The sequence below is a fragment of the Aulonocara stuartgranti genome, assembly GCF_965226115.1.
Source record: "Aulonocara stuartgranti genome assembly, chromosome: 7".
Taxonomy (NCBI): Eukaryota; Metazoa; Chordata; class Actinopteri; order Cichliformes; family Cichlidae; genus Aulonocara; species Aulonocara stuartgranti.
The window spans coordinates 26,631,867-26,657,209 of record NC_138945.1 but is presented as its reverse complement, the minus strand read 5'-3'; the positions used below and the strand labels follow the sequence as shown (position 1 = coordinate 26,657,209).

The window sequence follows — 25,343 nt, the reverse complement described above, 5'->3', positions numbered from 1 at the left end:
AGGAAGGGACAGAATGATTACTTGAAGGCTAAAGTGACTTAGATGGTGTAGTTTGGCTCCCTCTATTGGTTCTCATGGGTCACTTAAATAGTAGCGTTACACGTTGACTCGTTGAATGAATGGCTTGATTTAAGATACGTAAACTCCGGGTGGTGGAGAGTTTTTATTAAAGCAATAATAATAATAATACTAATACTAATACTACTACTACTAATAATAATATAGCAGCCTAGTAGTCTCTTAAAACCTTTGGATTGAATGGTAACTGGGTTAATTATACAAGAGTTTTACTTCAGATAGCTTTGTTTTAATCATTGACAGTATAGTTTTAATCTTGAATGATCATCAATGGAAGATCATTCAAGATTCAATGAAAATTATACATATATTAATGCATATGACACCAATTTGTAAGCTAAATATTTAACAGTGTGGATGGTGGATACATGACCAGCAGAGAGAGGGACTGACTTTCAAAATGAATTCCTGTCAGTTTTATTTATTCTTGTATTTGAATAACGGAGTAGCATTAATTTAGCACTAGTAGTGATATAGTTTGAGATATACTCGGAGCTGCGGTGGACTTTGATGAATTCTGAAACTTCTTCTCTCCTGAAAGTGAAACAGAAGTTAAACTGCCAGATGAAATTTCATCTAGTCACGGCTGGAGTTTTTGGACTTTGAACCACCTGAGCCATCAGGTGTGACATGATCCTACCATGAATTTGCGGGAAAAATAGCATCCCATGCTTGTTCTTCTTCAGTTTTCCCCTCTGAATTCATGAATCAAAAGCAAAATGAACTGGACTTATGTGATAGTTTCATGCTGCAGTGACTCATATCAAGCCAAGCTATCATGTACCATCAGTGAATTACAACGGCAGTGGGAACTTCTCATCTGTCACCTTCCTGGCAACTTCACATGACAAATGCTAACTTAAATAAACCGTGTAGAGATATGTCACACAGAGAAGTCACAGTGTTAAGTACATGTGTGAACGGTCCTCACTGCGGACAAAACTTCTCCATATTACATCTGTTTATTTTTCTTTTTGAATACAATAATTTACTTATTAATCATTTTAATTAATTACATTTAAAGGAAAAATAAATAAAAGATGTCATGTCAGTGTTTCAGATATCCTTGCCTCGCCAACACCGTGTCTTTGTCATAGTACCTTTTACAGACAGACAGCTATTTTACCTGTTTTCCGTAAGTGAAAAAGACTGTGAAAATAAAGCTTCTCGTCACATTAGCTGATATTCCTGATTCAGCCAAGAGGTAAGCACATGGGAAACCCAGAAATGTTTTATGGTTCGATGTTATGCAGGTTGGCACAGGATAATGCCTGGATGACACCCTGCTGTATATTCCACATGAGGGATGACTTGACATGCAGGTAAAAATTCCCTCAGATAAGGTTATTTCATTCAACTCCAGCTTTCCAGCTTTCAGCACATGACTTGTTAAGTGTTGTGTAAACATCTTGGTTTTGCGCGTGTGTTGATTTAAACGGTACTTTTTTACAAATACATTTACATGCCAAATGAAAATTCCACAGTATTGACTGCTCTGGGGTATTGAGTCAAATACATGTGGCTTAAACTCATTGGGCAAAATTCTGCTTTGTTTAAATTTACTTGTTAATATTGCACTATGGCTTTTGTGTTTATATGCAATACTTCTCATCAGAGTAGCTGTTATGTTAGGGTGGCATAGTGCTGTCATGGTTAGGACTGTCCCCTCACAGCAAGAAGGTCCTGGGTTTGGGTCCTGCGTGGACTTTGAATGTTCTCCCCATATCTCCCCGTGTGTGGGTCTACACCGGGTATTCCTGCTTCCTCTCACAGTCGGGTGGATGGATGGATAAGAAATGCTGAGGCAGCAGTACTTTCAGAGCTCATTTAACAGCTTCACAACCAAAGGTGGACTCAGCACCCACCTATAGCTCTTCTCATGGTCTTAATGCATGATCACTACACAACTTCATCAGTCAATCGGTCTGTTGGTTGACTTTGAATGATCCCCTTAAAACTAATACGTTGGCTTTGCTATATGAATTTTGCAACCCAACCTAATTTAGATCAAGTAGTTATGTATTTTATCTTATTCTTTTTCTTTCTGGATATTGTTTATTGTTGCCGTCATTAGTAATACTGAAAAAGTAAAACTTTAGTAGAGAAGCTTTGGTGGGATCCAACTTCTTCCAGGAATGTGCCTGATTTACTGCCAGCACAAGAACCAAGCTCTAACTGGAACTGAAACAATGAGCAACACCCTGGTGGAGTCAAATGTCTTCTCCAAGCCCACAAAACACATATAGACTGTAAACGTGTAGACACATAGCCACCTAGGTGAGGGGTTTTTAGGCATGTCCTGCTGGGAAGAAGACATGGGGGAGACCCAGGACACACTGGCCTGGTGGCCTAGGAGGGGATATGTCTCTGCTTAGACTTCAACTCTGATGACCCAGATCCAGAAAAGAAGATCGATAGATGGATAGATTCTGAGTTAAAAACTTAATCAAAGAGTTACAGAGACACTATTAATAACTGTAGTTTTTAGAGGTGTTACGTGATAATAAACTATACTAAACACGTTTAAGGGGAATGAGTATGGCAAACACTGAGCTGAGGTTAATAAGATCATGTCTTGCTCATTACTTACCATCAACAGCGTATTACTATGATGTAGTAGAGGGGAAAACCTTAGGTACTGGCCCTGCTGGTGTTAAGTATGGAAAGGAAGGATAAAGCATTAATAAGTTACTAATAAAGTGATACTGTGCTATTAATAAGCAATTTGTAAATGATAAATATTTAACTTAGCATACTGAAATTAAAATAGTTACATGCAGTTTAAAAAGAACATCTATGAAGACAATGAACAAAAATTACAAAGTATTATAGTATAGTATTTAATTTTTGCTGCTTCAACCCTGAGTCAAAGTATAAAAAAAAGCCAACGACATCATTGATTGATTGATCTTAACCACAACCCATGGTAGTAGTTAATTAGTTTTCTCAAGTCTTGATAACCAGAGAAATGTAACCATTAGCCATTATAAGTGGTACATTAAATAAATAAATAAATACATTTTCTAAGAAAAAAGTCCTTCTTGATTCTTTCCCCCAAGTTATAGAGTTAGGATTATGACCTTAGACCGAGAGTTCAGGTGCTGCTGCTGGAATTTTACTTATTATTTACACTAAAATATTTACACAGCCTATTTTCTTTAAGTAGAGGATATCTTTGCTAACTCTTTCATCACTAATGATGATATTGTTATGAGTTTTACCTGGATTAATATTTACAGTAAGTGGTCAAACTGGGTGATACTAAGGTAGTATAAAAAATTCCCGATAAAGGACGCCATAGTTTGGGAGTCCTGACCACATAGACAGAAACAAGTGCGTTAAAAAAAACCCACAAAAAACTAACCAGTATTAGTTTCGGACACAAGCTACAGGACTCGAATGTTGCTCAATATGTGTTTGCTGATCATTAATGTTTGAGCCACTATATTTGGAGGAGTTTACTGTCGGGAACATTTTGATCGCTTCTTTATCGGTGTGTTACAGTAATCACAAGTCAGCTTCCGTGTGAGCAGCGGAGAGTTAATTTCGAGCCGTCTAAGCTTTCCACGAAAAAACACGCCGTAATTTCATAAAGAAGTTGAGCTGAGTACAGTAAAGGAAGGAGGCGTGGCCACTTCTCCTGCCTTAACTGTTCGAAGGGACTGACGGAGGGAGTTCAGATCACATTTAGAGCTCAAGGAAGAAGGAAATAACTAATGAGAACACAGCTGGCTGTTTTTGAATGACCTACAGGTAAGAGGACATATTATTTATTTAGGACAACTCAAAAATTTATATATATATACACATATATATTTTTAACACTAGAGCAACACCATCAATAATAACAATATTAATAATGATAAAAAATAATAATGTAAAGATATTCTATGTTCTGTATCTTTTTGCATGTACAAATGAGCCATGTACATTTTTTCTGTTTTTACACGGGCCATCTATTTTTGACGTTAACATTTATTTTTGTCTTTGGATTCTGTTTCGACTCATCTGATTTATCTGTGTATGCATACACGTACTCTAAAACTCCCTTACTATCACGTATCAGATAAGACTATGGTTAACCAAACAGATGACAGATCTTAACAATCAGAGTTCTGCAGAACTGTAGTTGTCTTTCCACTTGGGGAGGAAATCCCGGAGAAAATGTCTATTTATATCCTACTTACTCACCTATCAAAGTTGCTTACTGTGTAAGCAAACAAAGATGCTCTTGTACACATTTGCAGTTGCTGTTAAGTTATATTTTTTCCATAGAAGCCTGGTACAGCTACACTTCCAGATATAATGGTGTGGTGGAAAGATGTTTTATGTAGAGAGGTGGGCTGTTATGTGAGGATGGTGCGGTTGAAGTGTGCTGGCATGGCTTCAGTGTCAAAACAAAAACTTCCCGGTGTTATTTTTTCCTGTTATAAAAGATAAAGAAGAGGGAAGTACTTCTTTGGAGCTGAGTCATGCTAGATTGGGATTACCATGTGATATAGTGTCACACAGCTTTTTGCCAAATTAAGAGGCAAACAAGGTCACACTGCACATCTGGTTTTCTTCGGTAAAGTGACTCATGTTTCATCACTAAAGAATCTCAGCATCTGGTAATAATCCCTTTTTTCATCCTCAGATCTCAATGGACTGGGCCCTTATTATAGTTTTACAAGTGTTATTTCAGCCCTCTCTCTCAGGTGGGTGGTAAATACATTTTTTGGATATGTAGAAGCAAAGTCAGAACAATAACTACATATTTGACACGTGAGGCACTTACAGCTGCAGAGTGAGATTATGTAAAAAGTATAAGATGCTTGTAAACATTTTAAGACTGGAGTGTTTACCTTCATCTTGGCATTATTTTGTGTCATTTCCGTGCAGTCTTATTCACTGTTGAGGCAGAGCAAAGCATGTATACGTCAGAGTTTGGAGAAAGTGTCGTGATGGGCTGCAAGTTCAACCCTAAACCCTCCTATCCTCATCCTGACCTGAACGTGACCTGGCACTGGATCAACTCTGACTCCGTTCAGGACGTGATCCGGCTGGATAATGGCGTGCCGCGCTCGGAATCTCCAAAGTATCGGGGACGAGTGCAGCTTCTGACCGAGGAGCTGGCGGAAGGCTGGGCTAAGCTGAAGGTAATTCCTGGCACTGAGCTACTCAGACTTACATAACACATGTTGGACGGCTTACCACTTAATTCCTACTAACTTTACTCCGAGCATTAAGCTTGTTTAAACTTGCCAGCTCTTCTTCATCTTTTTAAAAATTACTCTCAACAGGTTTAAATTCCCTAGAAAGTGCCACAGGATAACTTTACTGGAACTTTACAGGGGTGTATACTCATAAAATGACTAAGTCTGTTTAATTTTTTATATTATAGTACAGAATAAAACCCTAATAAGAGAGGCAGAGGGAGGGATAGAGCTGAAAAGTTTTCCATTTTGGTTTCTTTAAGAGGGCATAACAGAGGACTCTTGTTCTTTTGTCACTTTACAGATGTCCAGTCTTAGAATCAGTGACGCCGGGAAGTACCAGTGTGTGGTTCATTCAGCGGATGGAGCCGACTATAAAACTATAGCCTTGTCTGTTGAAGGTGAGAAGTACATGTGTTGCAGTGTAGGCCTGTTACTTTTCTTTTCTGAAGATTTCACAAGCATTGTTCTGGGAATGGTCTCGTAACTGCCAAAGCGCATGGTCATTTCTGGCCAGTTAAAGTTTCACTCAAACTGAAAATGAAATAAAGACCACTATTAGTCAATTTTGTAAAAAAAAAAAGAGAAAAGAAAAAAGAAAACAATCTTTGACAAACTCAGCACATACTGTTATCAATCTTGCGTTACAATAGAACGTCATTTTCTTCCCTAGCATCTTATAAATCAGTGACCAAACACATTGAGAGGGCAGCAACAGGTGATGAGGTCCTGATAACCTGCCAGTCTGAGGGATACCCTAAGTCAACGGTTGAATGGCAGAATGGAAACCTGAAGACACTCAATCCCAACACCACTGCTGAATCAACACCAGACCAGATTTTTAGAATCACCAGCCAGATAAAAGTCAGCTCATCAGAAAAAAACAACTACACCTGTAAATTTACAAAAGACGGCAGCTCTGCAACAATTTATATTCCAGGTAAGCGTTCGTTTCCAGTCTTGAAATGGTACATGGTATTTACATGTCCTCCTGCGTGTGCATGAGAGTTAGATGCAGCTTATAGCTGTGCCTTTGAGATCAAAAGGAGGGCTTCCTTTCAGGAAGGCGTTGCAGAAGTGGATTTCTTCCAAAACAATACTCACAATATTTAACAGGAAGGGGGATGTAACATAATCCCAGCTTTTCCAGGTGGGAATCATCCAGCTGTACTGTGTGCCTCCTTTAAAAAAAAGGAGAGAAAAGGCTCCAACATTACATACTGTGCCTGTTTAACTGATCAGGAAGTGAAATAGATTTTTTTTAAACAGTCCCCAAAAGAGCAGACGACACTAAAGTTTAAGTGAAGCTCTAAATGTTCAAAGCTACCACAGGAAATATGTTCTCATAACCTGTGTTCCTGTCATCACCAACTTCCTGTTATGATTAGAATTTTGATTTGTACATGTTGGCTTTTACCCCCACCCTACATCAAACTGCAGAGACTTAGATATGTAGATATGATTCCCCCACTTTTTCCACCGCTTTCCTGGAATTCAAAGACCCTCCCATGTGTTTCTGTGAAGCCGGTGGGTGGTGTGTGTCTGGTGTGTGGATGTAGGTGCGTAGCAAATCTTCAAATGTGAGACTTTTCCGTGTCTGCATGTAGGGTGCTCATTGTTTTCACACCAATATGGAAAAAATATATATTTAATCATAACACGTATCGAAACCGTTTCACTTTTAATTTGCTTTGCGTGTGTCATATTTATTTCTTTGATGAAAAACTAGCCACATTTTCCCATGCGGTATTTCCCACAGGAAGCTTTATTGTAAGTCATATTGTAATGATAAACACAAAAGGGTTTAATGATGATCCTGTTGAGGGAAATGAGAAATATATTTTAATTCATTTCTTATACATATAAAATGTTCAATGCTAGAGTAAGAGAAATGTATTTTTAATACAAGAACAAATAAATAAATACATAAAATATGTGAAAGAAGATATTTTTATGTGATCATATCTGCCATTGCACCCGCATAACGAGGCACTATAGCTGCCATAAGGTTTTGTCCTTGACCAGCAAAGGGGAAGTTTGTGGTTATATGCCTTTGGTATGTTTGGTTATTTCCAGAGCGGCTAAAATTGCTAAAGCATAGATATTACCATGAAATACTAATCCCACAATGTTTTGACTCTTTTCACAGATGAAATACCACTTAGTCCTGCAAAAAGTGATGCTGTCATCATTATACTGTGCATAGCAGTGATAGTGGCATTCGTCTCTGTCGGAGTGGTCACCTATCGACGACGAAAAGGTAACCAATCAGTCCCTCAGTTCAGCACAGACAGGAATGCTTACATATCCTGTGTCGTGCTGCAGACAGAAATGTTGGTTTCAAACAAAATGATGGGTAACAATTTAGTGAGGTGTTAAAATACCACAGATAGCAGCAGTTATCTTGAATAATGGGCTTAGATAAAAACAGTTATCTCAAACAATGGATACTTTGCAAAATAGTTAAGAAACAAATTAAAAATGAAAGCCAGTCATCTTGCAAAACCTGTAATACAACATGTAGGTGATCTTAATGCAAACCTGCATTTCCCTTTGCCACAAAAACAGACAAAGTATTTAACACCTCGCTGCAAATGCTCGCTCTGGTTTCATTTTAAACATTCAGTAAAACTGCATAAAATGTGCAACGACAGAGCTGACATCGGCTAAATGATTTTAACTTTAATGCCCAAGAAAAACCAAAACTTTGTTGTTGGTCTTGTGCCAAACAGCTCACAGACAATCTGAATTCATTACTCAGCACTGCAAAACGTATCTTTCCTGTGTCAAAGGCTGCGCAGCTCTGACTGGGAAAAAAAGAAAAGAAAACAACACATGCATACTCCCGGGAACACTGGTGACACTGTAGGTCATGTAAAAGAGGAAGCATCTGTGAACGTTTCAGGAGGTTCTTGTCCGATTTGTTCTATAATGCTTGTGATTTGAACAAAACTTTGCTGGAAATTCTTTAGCATGTGACCTGCAGTGTTTTTTTTTTCCTTTTTCGTGTGACCATGACTTAGCTTTTTACATTCTACTGCGTTTCGCAACTATCAGACCAGACCGGCTAGATTGTGGGAAACACCCAGTGTGGTTTTGGTTTATCTACAAGGGGAATTCAAAGCTAATTGTAAACGCATGGGTGATTTTTTCAGCACGAGTTTATATTATTGTTCACACACCTCACTCAAGTTCACTGGAAAACTTATTAAACATATTTTCACATATGAATGTGTAAAAATGACGTTTTACTTACAGATAGATCAGGAAACTGTCACACAGTTATCAGGAAGGCATGGATCTTTATTGTGGTGCTTTCAAGAGCATATGATAATATTGGACATTTTGAGGAATAATTGAAACTTCAAAGCCAAAATATTAGAATCAGAATCACAGAGACTTTATTAATCCCAGAGGGAAATTGAGTGATCATATCTGCCATTGCACCAAGCACTGATTTAAAATAAAGTGTAGAAACAGACATATCGATACAAAAATATAGAGAAATACAGAGATATAGGTATAAATATACGTACCTATTTTAGCAAATATAAGATCAATTAAAGAATGTATAATTCAAAACAAACCAAACCCAACAACCTCCATACATTCAGTGTATCAGTGCTTAAAGACTACATCACCTGCTGTACCAGTACATTGCATTAAAGTGCACTTTTTTGTTACAGGGTCCCACAATCACAGCACTCACAGCACCAGGAACCTCCTGGAAAGACCTGCTCCTACCGCTGCTTCCCGTGAGTTCCGTGGTTATGTTTTTATTGCTGTTTTGCTGTTGAATTTCTACACTGGTTATAAATAAAACTGAGTTCTTCAGTGTTTTTCTTTTTATCTTACTGTCCTCCGTGTTGTCATATTTCTAACAATGCTGTTCCGTCCTGTCAGGTCTGAGAAGTTATGACGACAACTATGAGAACGAGATAGCTCCTTGTAATGAAGGTAGGTAGCTTATCAAGTTGAGAAATATAGTTTACAGGATTTATGTGCCACTGAAAGATTATCTGAAAAGAAAGACCTGCAGGATATTTCACATCTTCAGCAAATGACTGACTGGACTTCTTTTTGTCTCCAGGCGACGTTGAGGAAAATCTGGGGTTGAATGTGAAAACGCATTACTCAGAAAGCTTTCTCAGTGCAGAGCGAAGGAATCAATGCACCACTTTCAGTGCGGAGGAGCTGCCTCGCAGACTGCAAAACAAGTGAGTCATAAATACATGCGTCCAAAATGATTGGGAAATAGACGACTATGCATTTATCCGATATCATTTCCCGTACACGCAGCCTTAAAAAAAAAATTGTTCTTCTTTCCAGAAAATCGCCTTGAATGAATCCTCTTTTCGTTTACTTGCAACCACCCAGCATTGTGCAGAGCTGTGTGTGGCGTGCTACATGAAGTCATCTCAATTAGTGTTCTATTAGGTAGTGGTCCTTGTTAGCAGTAACACCATCCTCTATGAATCTACAGTAATGGATAGCACATTTAAAAAAATAATGAGGTTATTGTATTTTTAGGGGTTATTAATCAGAATCAGAATACTTTATTGATCCCTGGGGGAAATTATTTTTTGTTACAGTGCTCCATTATAAACCAACATTAAGACAAGACAGACAATACACTAACTAAGAATAGTACAATATATACGTATATATACATACATAAGTCACTCATAAAGACAAGTTTATGGTCACAATTAATTTACTGTGTGGACTTCAACTAAATTTGTGTTGTATATTCAGCCACAGCCTTCGATTACTTACAGATTTAACTTAATGAAACTATATAATGCTGGGTTTAAACACAGTTCCTGTGACAGCTAAAAACTTTTTATAATACACAAAAGGGAATGACCATGGCATGGCAAGGCTTTTGTTTTCTTTTTTTTGTTCCTACATTTGTGTTTGCGAACAGTACTTCTGCCTATTTAATGCTAATTTATGATAGTTGACTGACATTGTCATGGCTATCGGTTTATCCAAGGCAGCAGTTGCGAAATCAGTGAGCGAGCTTGTGAAGCTCAGCTCAAGAACATTTTTTGAATGCACTGATAGCTACAGTACATGACGATGTATCGCAGTAAAGTTTTTAAATGCAAACGTTGTTATGCAGAAGTCACTGTGAGGTAAAGTAAAAGTAATCTGTAATAAGCCCAGGATCTCGAAAAAGAACTTAAACCTCACAGCCACACCATGCTCTAAATTTGTTTGGGGTTTTGTTGACTTCACAATCTCGACTTTGCTTTTTTTATTTTCAGTGAAGGCCACCCTGTGAATCTTCCTGCTTTACTCCCGGGTCCTGGTGAGACATTTTTCCTTGAGGGACTTCCCGGAAGCGGGAAAACAACTGTAGCCCACATCCTGATCTCATCCTGGACTGAATGGCCCACAGATTCCCTTTCCAACTTCCTCGACCTCAGCGCACTTCATCTTCTCTTATATGTTGACTGCAGCTCCGTGAAAGACGACTTGTTTCAGGAGATAACAACTCAGCTTTCACTCACCAAAAATATATCAACAGAAAAGTTGAGAACTCTTTTAATCACATCTGGCAAGGCTCTGCTTTTGTTGGACAGCTACAAAGAAGGAAACCAATATTTCGACGACTCATTAAGGAAGTTTCTAAGTGAACGAACAGGTTGCAGGGTGCTGGTCACGGCCAGCCCAGGACACTGCCCCGTGCTCAGGCAAACGGTTGGGAATGAAGGAGTTCGAAAGCTTCAAGTACAACCTGCAAAGTACTGAGTTTAAAAATAATATTGTGACCAAAAAAGAAACACTGTACATGAGTTAGATTTTTAACAAATGAGGCAAGAGTTTTGTGTGTGTGTGTGTGTGTGTGTGTGTGTGTGTGTGTGTGTGTGTGTGTGTGTGTGTGTGTGTGTGTGTGTGTGTATATGTGTGTGTGTGTGTGTGTGTGTGTGTGAGAGAGAGAGAGAGAGAGAGAGAGAGAGAGAGATAGGCATTTAGATTTTTTATAAGCCCAGATATGCTGCAGAATGTATGTACTGCATGATGATGTGTATTCAAAGTGATGCTTGGGAAGTTATAGACGTGCAACAAATTATAATTTTGTATTCTTTGTTGTCTTGTTTGTCACTTTCATTACTGTGCAATATGTTTTTTCAAAATTCTTTTAGAGAAAGTACATCATTGTTACTGGAAAAGCTGCATAGTGAAAGCAGTGATAAGAAACTGGTGTTTGCAGAATCTATGAACGCGGCAATTAAAATCTCCTTTTTCAATACATGTAACAGTTCAGATACAGCAGTGGTTTCTGTTTTAGCTCAGTGTGTGTGCATGAAAAAGAGAAAGGTCATAGTTAAGGCATCAGCTAGACTGCAATCAAAGCAGCAACAGCTTCTCTCTGGTGTCAAGAGTAAGAGGAAGTGACACTTTGAGTGTTCCTGACAAGAGATCATTTATGCCAGTAACATTTAATTTAAAAAAAAGAAAGGGTCTTTTTTTTAATTCTTTTTTTAAAATTTTTGTAGGTTCTTCATTTTGTGGAAAAGCTAGCATGTTTACAAAATTTCAAATGGCATCGAGCCAGTAACTTCTCTCAGCCCTGATCTGTTGCACTGGTCGACATCATCTTTTACTAAACTCGATTGTGCGCTTTTTCGCTACGGCTGGTGACTTTACATGATCTCAAAAAGTCCCGAGTCAGCAGTAAACAGCATGTTGTTGTTTCGTTTATCAAATGCACAAAAAGCGATGAACGTTTGTGTGGTAAATAGAGAAGTGAAAGAAAACATGCTTTAAATAAGAGAATGATATCCAAATAATGTGGCTTACTGTAGTTTACAGTCACACACGTGATGTGCGATTAACACTGCAACAAAACAGACGGGGAAATATTCCACCAAAGTAGTTTGTTGTCTTTAAGCTAATACACAACTAAAATGTGATTTTAAAAAAGGAAACTCAGCAGAGATGGGTTTGTAGAAAGCTAAAACAAGACCAAATCCCTAAAGACTCATCACATAATTTTACATGTAGGGAAGAAGGGCCTAAATCAGGGAAGCATCCAAGCAATTTGTCATTTAGCAGCCATAGTAGTTAAACCCAGTAAAAAAAAGAAATTTAAATTGTTGTCACAAAAAGACCTCATATGTTTGCTTTATTTCCCCATTTGGCAGTTGATTGGCTCGGTTTCCTGACAGATTTTTTTGAGAGTCCAGGATGTACAAGAAGTGTCTAAAAGATCATTACAAGTGGGATAGAAGAAGGAGAACCATCTCAACAGCACTTTATTACTTGTTGTTTTTTTTCTAAGCCAAGATGGCTAATAGCACTCCAATGCTAAGGCACGGTGGAGGCTGCATCATGTTATGGGGCCGTTTCTCAGTAGAAGGAACTGTTGTAATGGTCAGAAATGAGAAAGAGCGCATGCAACCTAGTCAGCCATCTACTTCTCTTTCAGCACAAGACCTTTACCCCAGACAGCATCTGTTTAAAAAAAAGACTTACCCAACTCCAGGCTTTGCCCTTGTGCACTTTGACTTCAATTCTTCACCATTTTTTAAAAATACAAACTTCTGTCAGATCTGTGTGGAAAATCACACACAACTCTGGGAATACCCGGCTGTCTAACTCCTGGAGTTTATAAAAAAATTCTTCTATATAACTCCCTCTTTATATCCAGTAGAATTGATTAACTGATTATTTTTGAAACAATCTGTGACTTCATGGTTTTTACTGGTCAGAATATCATCCCCTCTTTAGATGATATGCTTTTATGACAATACAACCACTGCTAAAGATGAAAAAGTGTTTTTATGTGTGTGTGTTTTTGCATATTCTTAACGCAAACAAACTTTTTCTTTGAGAAAATGTCTCCTTTTTCATTAAGCTCACCTCACATCTCTATCATTTTTCAAACTAAGCAGTTCCACAGTAGTTTACAGTTGATTTCTAAAGCCAATTAATTTGTATACAAATTTGTTTGTGAAAAAAAACCAACTTTTTTTATACATTAAAATGGAAGATTATTGGATGTTTTTGAAATTTTAAAAGAAAAGGCTTAAATTAGATCAGCAAATAAGGGGGAACCAAAAAGCAACAATCCTGGAAACCTTTGCCGATGACCTGTAAAAAAATATCGATGTGGACTAATTTATTTCAATAATGCAAACCAACAAGAGCACTGTAAATTAGATGATCACAGTCCTCATTAGGCAAACATAACAAGCATAAAACAGTATTTTTTTTTTTAAATTTTATGCATGTGTTTCACTTTCACAGACAGCTCAAGTAAAGGCAGATAACAGATAATCTATACACTGTGATGTAAGGGCAAACCTTCTGTAAGAAGCTGAGGTGGGGCTGGGTGGGATCTTAGAGGCTGCTGTTCCCTGGAAAAATCTGGCACACAATCTGGAGCGCAGGCATTATCCAAGAAAACCTGCTTTAATGCAAAACCAGGGTGCAGTGTAAACTGGAAACTGGCACGTCATCAAAACACAGATCATTACTTCCAATCAGACCCTAAGAAATCCTTAAGTTGGTGAAGTCATGACTACTATGCCATGGTATCATCCTCATCATTTTTCCCCCACATGTGAGGCTGCAGATATTTAAGTCAAAGGGAAGAATCTGACTCAGAGTCATCTGAGAACAACAATTTCTGCAAAATCTGAACAGCTGAATAAGTCTAAATCTTACAATTTGCTGGTCTGCTAACTCAGCTCTGTCTCAGTCACGATACAATCTTGAAAAACATTCAAGCATGAATAAAGGGGAGGAAAAATAAAAGCCAAATGTATTTAAGAATACATTTGTAATGTTTGCAGAGCTCTGTGTGCAAACTCAGCAGTTTGCACACAGAGCTCTGCAAACGTTTTGGTTCTTCTTCCAGCTTTCATTATTGACTGATCTCTGTGTAAAACTGAGACTAAAACCGGACGCACCCTGACACACTCAACACGCTCAATGTAAAGAGCAACTTGGCAGCCTGCATGTGTCGTACTGGGTACGTTTATGATTCACTTAAATATTTTCCTCCCAAAATTTAGTGATGTGAAAGGGAAAACACGACATACGCAATAAATCTGTTTACGTGCCTTTCAGTCACAAACTTGTTCATGAACTTCTTCGGCAAAGCCAGACAGCAGACAGTAAGGTGGTTTTGTGGGCTGCAGATAGGAAAACGCAACATCCAGAACGCAGGAGGGAGAGAACTCGAATAAAACTCTCGCTTTAATTGGCGATTAAATAAATTCAAAAACACAAAGTCCAAAAACCTCCGATATAATCAAACACTACGAGTCAGACAAGGTAATTCTGTACAACAGAAATGGACCCAAAGCAGATGACATGTCGAAGAAGAAAGGGAGGACTGTTTTATTTATAGCCTATACTTACAACTCGATGGGAACAAGAAACAATCCGACAATCAGAAGGTCAGAAATGAAACAAGGCACCAGTGAAAACTTTTATAAAACAAAACAGGAAGCAATCCAAAATATATCGACTAAACACACAGACAACAGAAAGGAAACAAACTAATCGAGTGGGAAGGTAAGTAAGTAAGTAAAATTTATTTATATAGCACATTTCACACTGGAACTCTTTCCCATGTTGCTTGTCTGTGTTTATTGTGCTATGGTGTGTTGATATCTGTGCATTCCTGTATTATCCTTTTGTGTTACACATTTCAATGTTTTTTTTCCCCCTAGCCTGACCTGTCTCCCCAATGTGATGTTTGTGTATTGTATGTACGGTCGGCAAGGTCTGTCATCTCGGTTGTGGGCAAAAGACCTGCAACTGACAAATAAAGGCTATCTCTCTCTCTCTCACACACATATAAAAATCACAAAGTGCTTCACAATAAAATCAGAAATACAAATAAAATAATATAAAACAGTGAAAAAATTAATTAAAAGCTTGTTTGTTTATAAATGTCTTCAGCTGCTTTTTAAAGGAGTCAATGGAGTCTAGACAGTGTAAAGACAACAGCAGGGAGTTCCACAGCCTCTGTGCCAGTGCCTGAAAAGTCCGACCCCCACGTGTTTTAAACCTAGTACGCAGGACCACCAGTAACCTCTGACCCGACGACCTAAGTGCTCGGGATGAAGCATGAGGTTTCAGCAGGTCAGAGATGTACTGGGGAGCTTCACCGTGCAGAGCTCTAAAAGTTACAACTAAAATCTTAAAATGAACCCTAAAATTTACAGGCAACCAATGAAGAGAAGCCAAAACTGGAGTAATGTGTGACCTCTTGTTTGTGCCAGTTAAAAGTCTTGCTGCGGCATCCTGTACAGACTGAAGGCGATCCAGAGCTGATTTGTTAAGACAAGTAAAAAGACCGTTACAATAATCCAAACGAGAAGAGATAAAAGCATGAATAATCATCTCAAGTTCGGCCTTTGACACCAGTAGTCTGAGTTTAGAAATGTTTCTTAGATGATAAAAAACAGTTCAAGTTGTTTAGAGTGTTTCTCAAGAGACACTGAACTATCAAATATAACACCTATGTTTCTGAGACTCGACTGAAATGAAGGGTCTAAAAAACTGATATGCTGCTTAATTTCTGAGAGCATGTGATCAGGTGCAATAATCAAGGTCTCTGTTTTATCTGCATTTAACTGGAGGAAATTGTCATTTAACCATTGTTTGATTTCTGACAGACAATTATTTAAACACGACAATTTATAAAACAGAAGTTTTGAAAGAACAGTATAATATAATATAATAAGAAATAAAGTCAAAACAGAAAGCGAAATGTTATACAAGACTGAGTCTCAAATGATAAAGCCAAAAGCAGGAAGTTATAATGACCAAAAAAAACAACAACACAGCACTAAAGAAACAGAAACCAACCTTACCATAAACCACAAAAATAACAAATCCCAGGGACCATCACAGACAGGAGGCTTTTTCTTTAAAGCCAAAAGAGGGTTTTACCCTGGCAGTGAGCAACAGAAAATCTGCCCTGAAAGGAGAAATATCAGACCCTCGTAACCACGAACACAAATCCAAATAAATGCCACATTTACTTGAGATCAGAGAAATAGATAAGAAAGGCAATAAATATGACTAGACTGAACAGCAAAGCCACCCACGATTATTACACATTATCAGATTTTATTGCCTTGTTCTGATCAGCAGCTGCCTGTAAATGATCTAAAACAACTTCCCCCAAACTCTAAATTGCTAAAGCAGAATCTGCTTATTCGGGGGGTTTTTGGTAAGCCTCGGATTTTCTGCTCTTCGCAGCAAATTCAAAAATGGATCATTTTTTAGTTTAATCATTGCGCCTTTACTTTGTTCACTGGAACTGCTGGAAATTTCATTACATTTGTCTCTGACACGGCTTCATCATTTGGGATTGAGTGAAGAGGAGGGAAAAACACTTACTGCCATGAAAGAGTCAGGAGCTGAAATAACCTTTTTTTTTCTGAATCATTACATTTTAGTGTACACACACACACACACACACACACACACACACACACACAGTCATCAAAAAAAATCCATCAATCCTCATTCTTCTACATTAGACACATAACAGACCGCATAATCGAAGCAGTTTGACCACATTTTCAGAAACATCAGGACTCAGCTTCATTTAGTCAAAAATGCCTCTTCCATAGCTTCCACATTTTAGTATCTTCTTATTCTTAGGAAAACCCAAATTTACGGGAAGCACCAAATGTGTTGCGATATTTTGGAGATGGTTACAGACAGAAGAGAAGTGGTTAATGATGCAAGAGGGGCTTCTTCTTTGTGTTAACATAATTTCACCACCCTCAGCTCTCGCCAGAAAACCATTTGCCAAAGAAACAAAAACTGAGCTCATACGTGCTCTCTCTCAGCTACAAGCCTGCGCCTACATCAGAAGCCTCATGTATTTCATGGCTTTAAGTCTGGGTGACGTCTGGGTTTATAAAGCTAAACGGTGAGTGTAAACCAAAGCTAAGTACTTACTGGGAATTTACTTTTCAGAGATTTCTGTTCATTTAATCAGTGTTTACAAGCATGTTGGTCCAGCCATTAAAGCCTACTTACTGTGGGATCCATCGTTGCCTGCTGTGGTTATAAAAAGTCATTAAAATGTTTGTAAAAAATGTAAAAAAAAAAAAAAAAAAAAGAAAAGAAAAAAGAAACCAAGATAAATCATTTCAGAACTTTTTCCACATTCAATGTGTCCTATAAGCTATACAGTCCTGTTATAAAACAAACCAACATCTCTTAGTTTACTTTCCAGTAGGAGTTTCCAGACGTTAACTTAGTTGCAGCAAAATCCATCATCTGCGTAAGCATCAAAGAGATCAGTTGGAACACAAAAGAATTTCCAAGACATGAGATGGGTCACGGAAAACAAAGACGACGGTCATCAGTAAGTGAAGAAAACAGGGACAATATGGCACATTACATAAAAACTGGAAAGCCCCTCCAAAACTGGTGAAAAGAAAAGAAGAAAGCTGGTGAGGGAGGCTTCCAAGAGGCCTGCAGCAACATTAGAGAAGTAGCAGGGTCATGTACTATATGTGACAACAAGCTCCATATTCTGTATATACATTAGCCTGGGGGAGTTGGGTTGCAAGATGGAAGCTTTTTCTTATAGAGGAAAAACATCCATTTAGGCTCAATTTTGCAGCAAGTCACTAAAAAGCGTGTGATCTGATGAGCCCAAACATCTGCTGAACAAGGTAGTGACTATTCTTCTTTAGCTAGAACAGAGGCATCTGCTAGAAAGCTGAAATAGAAGATAAATTTCACCTTTCAGCACACCACCACTACACATGCACCCACGGAAAAACAAAAATGGCTGAACCAGAAGATGATTAAAGCTTTGGAGTGGACCGGTGAGAGCCCAGACCCGAACCCAGCTGAACATCTGTGTGGGGTCCTGGAGAGAGCTGTGGACAGGAGATGCCCTCACAATCCGAAGCACTTCCACAAGGAAGACAGTGCAAATATTACAAAGTTAAGATGTGCCACGATGAAAGAAACTTTCCCTAAAACAAGTGAATGCTGTGTTAAAACCAAAAATGTGTTTCCACAAAGAATTAGTTTAACCTCCTAGGACCTGATGTCCACATATGTGGACATCACATTTTGGATTGTCTCAACCAAAATACTAAATTTTGCTCTACAAGGGCCTGATATCCACTTACAAGGACATTATGCTCCCAATGTTTTATCAAAATTTAAAACAAATGTCCTCATATGTGGATCTCACTTTTGTCAAAAACAAAAATCTGGTAATTCTTTGTTTTTACATTCATCAGGTCCCAATCAGAACAAATACCAAAGAGAAATTAAAAATGCATGCCGTGAAAGAGTTCAGGTCTTAGGAGGTTAAGGGTGTCCGTATTTATTTACCAACCAGGTAAAGGATTTCAGTTTTCAGCTGTATTAAGTTACAGGTCACGATAAAGGTGGAAAAAGTTCTGAACTTACTGATCTTGGTCTCACTTTTTATGCACACACACAAAAACAGACACTTTCTTTAGCCACTGTACACGAGGGTCCCACTAGATGGTGCAATTGCACTTCTCATGCAGGCTCACAGTGAGAGCTGTGGACTTGGTCTGCTACTCAATCCATGAAATTTGATTTACTTGTGTGGCTAATCTGGATTTCAAAAAAAGAAAACATGAACAAAAGCAAGCAATATTTGCTGTGATTCTCTCATTGGGAAGGATTTTATAGCTTCCTTTCTTCTGTCTTATCTTCAAAGTGATTTATCCCCTAAGAAACCCTGATGTCTGCCAAAAACCTGCCTAAACTGAATCAATTAAAGTCACTGATCAAACTGTTGTCACTGTAAATGTAATGGTCCTGTACTGAACTTCATTTAACAAGGAAAAGAGTACATAAAATATCAAAACAGTGGCCAAAAGAGCGCATAAATATTACAGTACAACTATTAGACATCTGGTTTTATGCCTTTTTGTTCTAATTGAAAAAAACTTTCTTTGAAATCAACGTAAATCTATTGATAAGCGATCAATCACTCGCCAGTAACAGTAAAGATCCACTTTGTCCAGTTGTCCCAGAAAATTCTCATCACCCATTCAAAAAAACCCAAACCTTGCCCTGAAACCAAACTCAGCTGCTCTACGCTCCACATCACAACAGACCCACAAGTCGCACACACGCAAAACGAGAGTTAACCCCCATCAAAAAGAACGATCTCCTTCATGTGTGCCCCCCTCCCGCACTTCCTCCCTCAGTGTCAACCTCTCAGACCGACAAAGCTTCATCATTTGGTAATTAATATTCTAGGAAAGAGGGGAGCATCAGGAAACAATTATTCAATAATGTATGAATGTAAATGCACACTCCCTCCACACAAAAACACACACATATGCACAAGGGCATATACATCACTGTGATCGACTCTTCCTCTATTCCAAGATCAGATTACCTTCATACATTAATACAACTGGAGTGAAAGCAATGAATGTGCTGGCTTGCACACAAACACTCAGAGATTCAGCTGTGATGGGTGTTCTCGTGCAAAAATCCAACGCGGAGCACCGCGGTTTTAGCTCTCGCAAGCTGATCGGCTTTGTTTGCGAACGTGCATCTTCGTTTATCACATTAAAGCACCAGAAAATGAAAAAAAGTCAGTGTACTCCGAGGTCAGCACGGTGCGTTCACTCAGACTGAGTATTTTAAATATCAATGCAAACACTGTGAGGAGGTTATAGAATCAAAATCTCCTTTAAAAGTTTCTCGTGACAATATATTACATGCATGCAGCTCATGAAAGGAATTGATATGAAACACCCCCACGACAGCACATAGCAGCAAGTTATGGGAACGCACAATACACTACTACAGCTTATGCAAGGTTCTGGACAGCAGGGAAGACCAAAGAGCAGATACAAAAAATGTATTGAAAACAAATAATTTAGAAATTGTCTTGAAGTGGTTTGACGCTGCATTTTATCACAAAAACATATCTCTTTTAAATAGTAGATTCAGTAAAAGATGAGCTTGGAGAACAGTGAAAGGGGTCAACCAGGACACCAGAGCTCAAGTATCAAATTTCTTGGCAGTTAAATTGGCACTGTGGGTTCAGTCTCATTGCAAATAGGTCACAGGTTTGATCGAGATGTCAGATTTTAAGCCCTGGACGGTTAACCTAAATGTACAAGGTCACTTGAGGGATTATTTTTTGCTTAGATTACAGTAGTGGACAGTGTTAGGAACGATGGAGCCACGTGTGAGTACCCCTCTTTGATGTGCCACAAAGCTTAAAAAAAAAAAGAAAGAAAAGAAAGAAATGAAGATGCCACTGGGGTTGTTGAGGTCCATTCTGAATCCTCACTGGAGTCTGGTCACACAACTCCAGTTAATATCCACACACTCTCTGTGCTGGCACTGACCCAGTCTGTTTGGTAATTGGGATCAGATGAGTGGCAGCAAAAGCGAAGCGACCAGGGTTCCTCCAGGACCCGCGGTAACCTGGAAGCATTTATTTTATGGAAAAGATGTTTAGTTAAAGTGCAGCGCAGCAGCCTACAGCCCGGCCCCTCTAATGACCCTCCAGCTTTCTTGCCCAGGCCTGGAGACAGAGCCCTGTGATGGATATGACTGGCGAAACAGGCGCGCACACACACACACACACACACACATATGCTTCCAACACTGCGCTATGTGATGGATATGACTGGTGAAAGCTCTGAACACTGCTTCCTGAGTCCTTCACTTCCTTCCTCGCAGGCCTCGGTCAGCCAAGCTGAGCCAGGTTTCACTAGACTAGGGCTGGATTGAGTTGCAGATTAACAGGCTTCCTGTCCAGTCCGTTGGCTGCGTTCATCTGCTTTCCTACAGGTCACTTTTATTGATGACCGAGCAGTGACGTTATTGAGGATGGATGGGTCTCTTCAGGATGGATGAAATGCTGGAGACTGGCCGGGAGTGTGGAGAAAACAGTGTTACCAGCATCAACACTTACACTTTTCCTTTTATCAGCTATTGTCCCTTATCATGAGGATTTACAGAGTACAAACTGGGTTACATTTAGGTCATCGGTAAAATAAAGGCTAAATGTTTTGCAGTTCATTGCAACAGGATTTTTCACTTCTTAAAAATGTCTTAAAGGTGCTGAAAAAATGATAAAATGTAACTTAATGGTCTTAATGACAGATGACCTACTAAAATAGAGCCTTTTCCAAAGGATATTTTACCTGCTGTGGATATAGTACAATATATACAATATAATATTGTTGTACCACAGGTGGCTCTATTAATCTTTAGATTTGAAAATGGAAGAAAAAAAGAGGAAAAAATTATTTGTTATAACAACATTGCTCAAAAAGAATTTTTTTCATGCTTTCTATTAAATAAACTGATATATCTAGAAACCAAGTCCATTGCCATTCCCTCCACCATCTCATCACTCCAAGCCTCCAGCACCACCCACCCCACACCTCTCATCCTCTCTCCTTCCCTCTCCCTCTCTCCTGCTGGCAGCCGTTGATTACTCTCGTCTCCTGGGGGAAGGCTTAAACTCCTCAGAGATAGTAATATCGAGGGCACTACTGGCTAGTCACTTCAGATCAGGGCGGGGGGAGGAAATGGCGACGGACATAAAGCTAAATATATAATTCCTCCCATGCCGGTAATCACGATGTCCAGACGATTTGAAATGACAGTTTAACCACTTTAGACTGAGGCACGCTTTGTTCAGATTTGAGAACCAGGAGGTGTGTGTGCGTGCAAGTGTGTGTGCGCTGGAACGTCTGGTTGGTCCCTGTGATGGTTGGGGAGCCTCTTCGCGGGTGTAGTAGCTATCCAAAGAGGCCCCGTGTGGTCCTCTCTAAACGCACCGAGGGGGTGGGGCGGCGGCCGCTCCATTGAGTTAAAATGGCTCGCATACCAGACAGGAGCAATTCTGTGAATGACTGACGTGCCAACAGCTCCGGAAGGAAACACTCTCACTACCCAGTATTGGTTTACGTGATTATTAGGATATCCAGCTTCCTCCTAAAATGGTCGATCATTTCCCTGTTAGAGGCAGCAAGAGCGCCCACCTGGATTAAGCCTGAACGTGGTCCACATGCCACCAGGCGCAACCAGGCCTCACGCCACGCAGCCCACCAATTACACACATAAATATTAATAGGCTAATCTGCACGGATTCTTTTCCTCAGAGCCTGTTAGTACATCCCTGAAAGGGTCAGAGACACTCTAATTCATTTAAATTTTAAGTTCAATTTGCATATGCAGAGATTTTTTTTCCTTCCAAACAGGCTCTCGTTTCCCCCATCATCACATCGCAAGAGGAGCCTGCATTTTGTATTCATACACTGATTGGATCCTTGATGAGATCTTCAGGGTGGCTTCTCACACTCTGGTGCTCTTCACACTCCAGAGGAGATGAGAAGAGAGAGGGGAGAAGGAGGAGATGAGAGGTGTGTATGTGGGATCAATCCAATTCTGACTACGTTGAAGTGGTCCGCTCCGTCATCGCCCAACTCCATGTCCTCCTCGTCGGTTTCAGCTGCAGCAGGAGCGCCGCGGCTCGGGCTATAATCAGAGGCGGCACAGAAGGAAGAGAGCAAGCAGAGAGCCTCCATATAATATAGACTCCTGCTCCTTTTTCGAGACATACACAACATAACAGAATTCATATTACGCTATTGTCACCAGATTCCCTCAACATGTATGAATAATGCAGGAGACAAATCTGCATGAAAGGTGAGAGAGAAAGAGCACGAGTGTGAGCGCAGGCGAGTCCACACCCAAGCATTTCACATGCACTTTTCAGTCACGCACGCTGGCTTAGTTTTACTTGCACTATATGTCCATGCCCAAATGCATTTTAATGCTTCAGGTCCATTTTCCTGTGATTAAATTAATTGTGTGTTTGGGCAACGAGTTCTGCCAAACGCAGGTGACCTAAAGCTCTGGGCCTGAACACTTCCTGTGCAGACAGAGAGAGGACGGAAGCTGCTGTTCTCGTGCTACGCTCAGACACCAGAATATATATGTTTTTAAAAACAACCTGAAAGTTTTCCCTGCTAATAAACACTTTGAGCACTAAAATGCACTTTTAGTTAATTTACCGTACAGCGTTTTTTCTTTAGCCTCTCTAGGTCTGATGGTACCTGTTCTTCAGGGGTGCTACTATCACAACTAATTGAGTGTCATAGAAAATAACAGCCAAGAATATTTGATAAATAGGCTGAACTTACTAAACCTCGTAAACACTTCACATGTATAAGCCAATGCTGAAGTCTTCACAGCAGCAAGGGTCTACACTTCGCAGCCATTTTGAAATGCTTTTGGGCACTAACCTAGGTAGTTAATTTGAAGCACTATCTTAATAAACATTGATTTCATTGGTCACATAGATGCTTTATGTTCAGTCAAATATCACAAAGATGCTCAAAAACATTGAGCATTTTGAGACTAGTTTTTTCCCTCTTGCTAGTTAAACTTATATCAGCATTTCTGCTGAAATTCTGTCAGAGTTCAGGGTTTTTTTTATGTCATCACTCAAGCTTATATACTGTATGTGTAAATACATGAAACTGTTAGTTAGACATAGTGAATAACTAATACAGAAGCTAACTAACATTAAAAAAAAGTTGCGATTATGCTAAAAGTATAGCTAGCAGCTAAACTTTTAGCTAACAATATATTAAAACTAATTCAGTAAATATAGTGAATACCTGCTGAAATACATAGACACTGGCTAAGATTATATCTAATTTTTTTTAAAAGCAATTTAAATAGCAAAAAAAGAAAAAAAGAAACATCACTAAAATTGTTAGCCTGCAGTACAAACCTTTCAACCTTTCATTCTTTACAGAGGAATTCATGAAAGCTAGTTTCCACCGCTGAAAAAAGATAATTTTGCCATCTGTAAGTCAAAAACTCAACTTACATACCAACTAAAACTTAGATTGAAATAATACATCAAAAATTAAACTTTGCGTGGCAAAGGTTTGTTTTTTTTTTTTAAATACAGAAACAATGCTTCCATTGGTTAAAGCAGTAAGCTAATACTTGTGGACAGCAGAGACGTTTAACAAACAGCACTCGAGAGACTTACAGTAGTATAGATCCAATTATCAGTTTGAATATGAGCAGCCTGGTTTTAGTCCATCAACAGGGCTGTTAGGGTGCAACAGTTGCAAATAGCTTAGCACCTACAGGCTAACTGTATGTTAGCAAACTTCACATTTTCTACTTATATCAGTCATAAAGGTTGTTCATGGATTTTAACTCCTCTGCTGTAGAAATTATTCTTATTTCAGTTGGTTTTGGTCCTTGTTCTTGAAAACCTGGTTTTAATAGTCAACACTTTTAAAAAACTTTTTATTTCAGTAAAATGACATTTTTATAAAGGGCGTTGTGAGTAAAAGCAGTGATTTTTGGGTGTGTGTCTGGTTATCTTTTCCTCTGCACACCAGCCTGGGATAAAAGCCTCGGCTATCAAATCAAACGTTTACTGAACTAATTTAGACTTGTATATTTTTGTGAGGAATCGCCAAAGGACACACCAAAGACACAAAGACAAACCTCCGCCGCTCTCGCTCGCACACGAGCGCAGTCTCAAGCACATGCACGCACGTCAAAAGGCGGTGCTAGTAGTAGTAGTAAACATTTGAAAGGAACAGGGGTAATTCACTTGATAAATGTCAACCAAAATGAAGCTATCAGCTGAAAGCAATTTCCTTGTGCTTGCCTGTGTTCTGCGCCAGGAACTTGGGAGATTTTCACCCCTCCATCGATCATGAAGCCTCTGTTTTAGGCCAAGGTACACAATGCCCTCAAATTGCTGACATATGGACCTAGAATCACCACGAAAACCTGCCATTTCCACCCCACCCCTCCTCTGTCCCAACCCAGCCACTCCTCTGCTAAACTCTTGTTTATCCAGTGACTCTGGACTGTTTAGGCCATTAAAGAAAAGCCATTGAAGGAGACAGAGCAAATATAATAACATAAAAAAGTCACAACCTCTAACCAGAAACACAGCGTGGCTACCAAATACCAAAGAGAAATGTGGTTTGTTACGGTTTCTCAATTCATTTTTAATAAGTCTGAAGGCACTCTGATTAAAATGTAATTAGCTGATGCAAA

General features: G+C 39.1%; 1 protein-coding gene across 1 annotated transcript; it reads left to right on the top strand.

Annotated features, from left to right (window-relative positions):
• The first annotated feature begins 3,399 nt into the window (after positions 1–3,399).
• Positions 3,400–11,539, top strand: LOC309710696 (coxsackievirus and adenovirus receptor homolog). Its single transcript, XM_082540389.1, has 10 exons — positions 3,400–3,831; positions 4,715–4,775; positions 4,960–5,216; positions 5,578–5,674; positions 5,947–6,213; positions 7,423–7,533; positions 8,960–9,028; positions 9,177–9,230; positions 9,364–9,490; positions 10,544–11,539. Exons 2-10 carry the CDS (start codon positions 4,721–4,723, stop codon positions 11,028–11,030), a joined length of 1,524 nt encoding a protein of 507 aa, XP_082396515.1. The 5' UTR covers positions 3,400–3,831; positions 4,715–4,720; the 3' UTR covers positions 11,031–11,539.
• Positions 11,540–25,343: the final 13,804 nt, after the last annotated feature.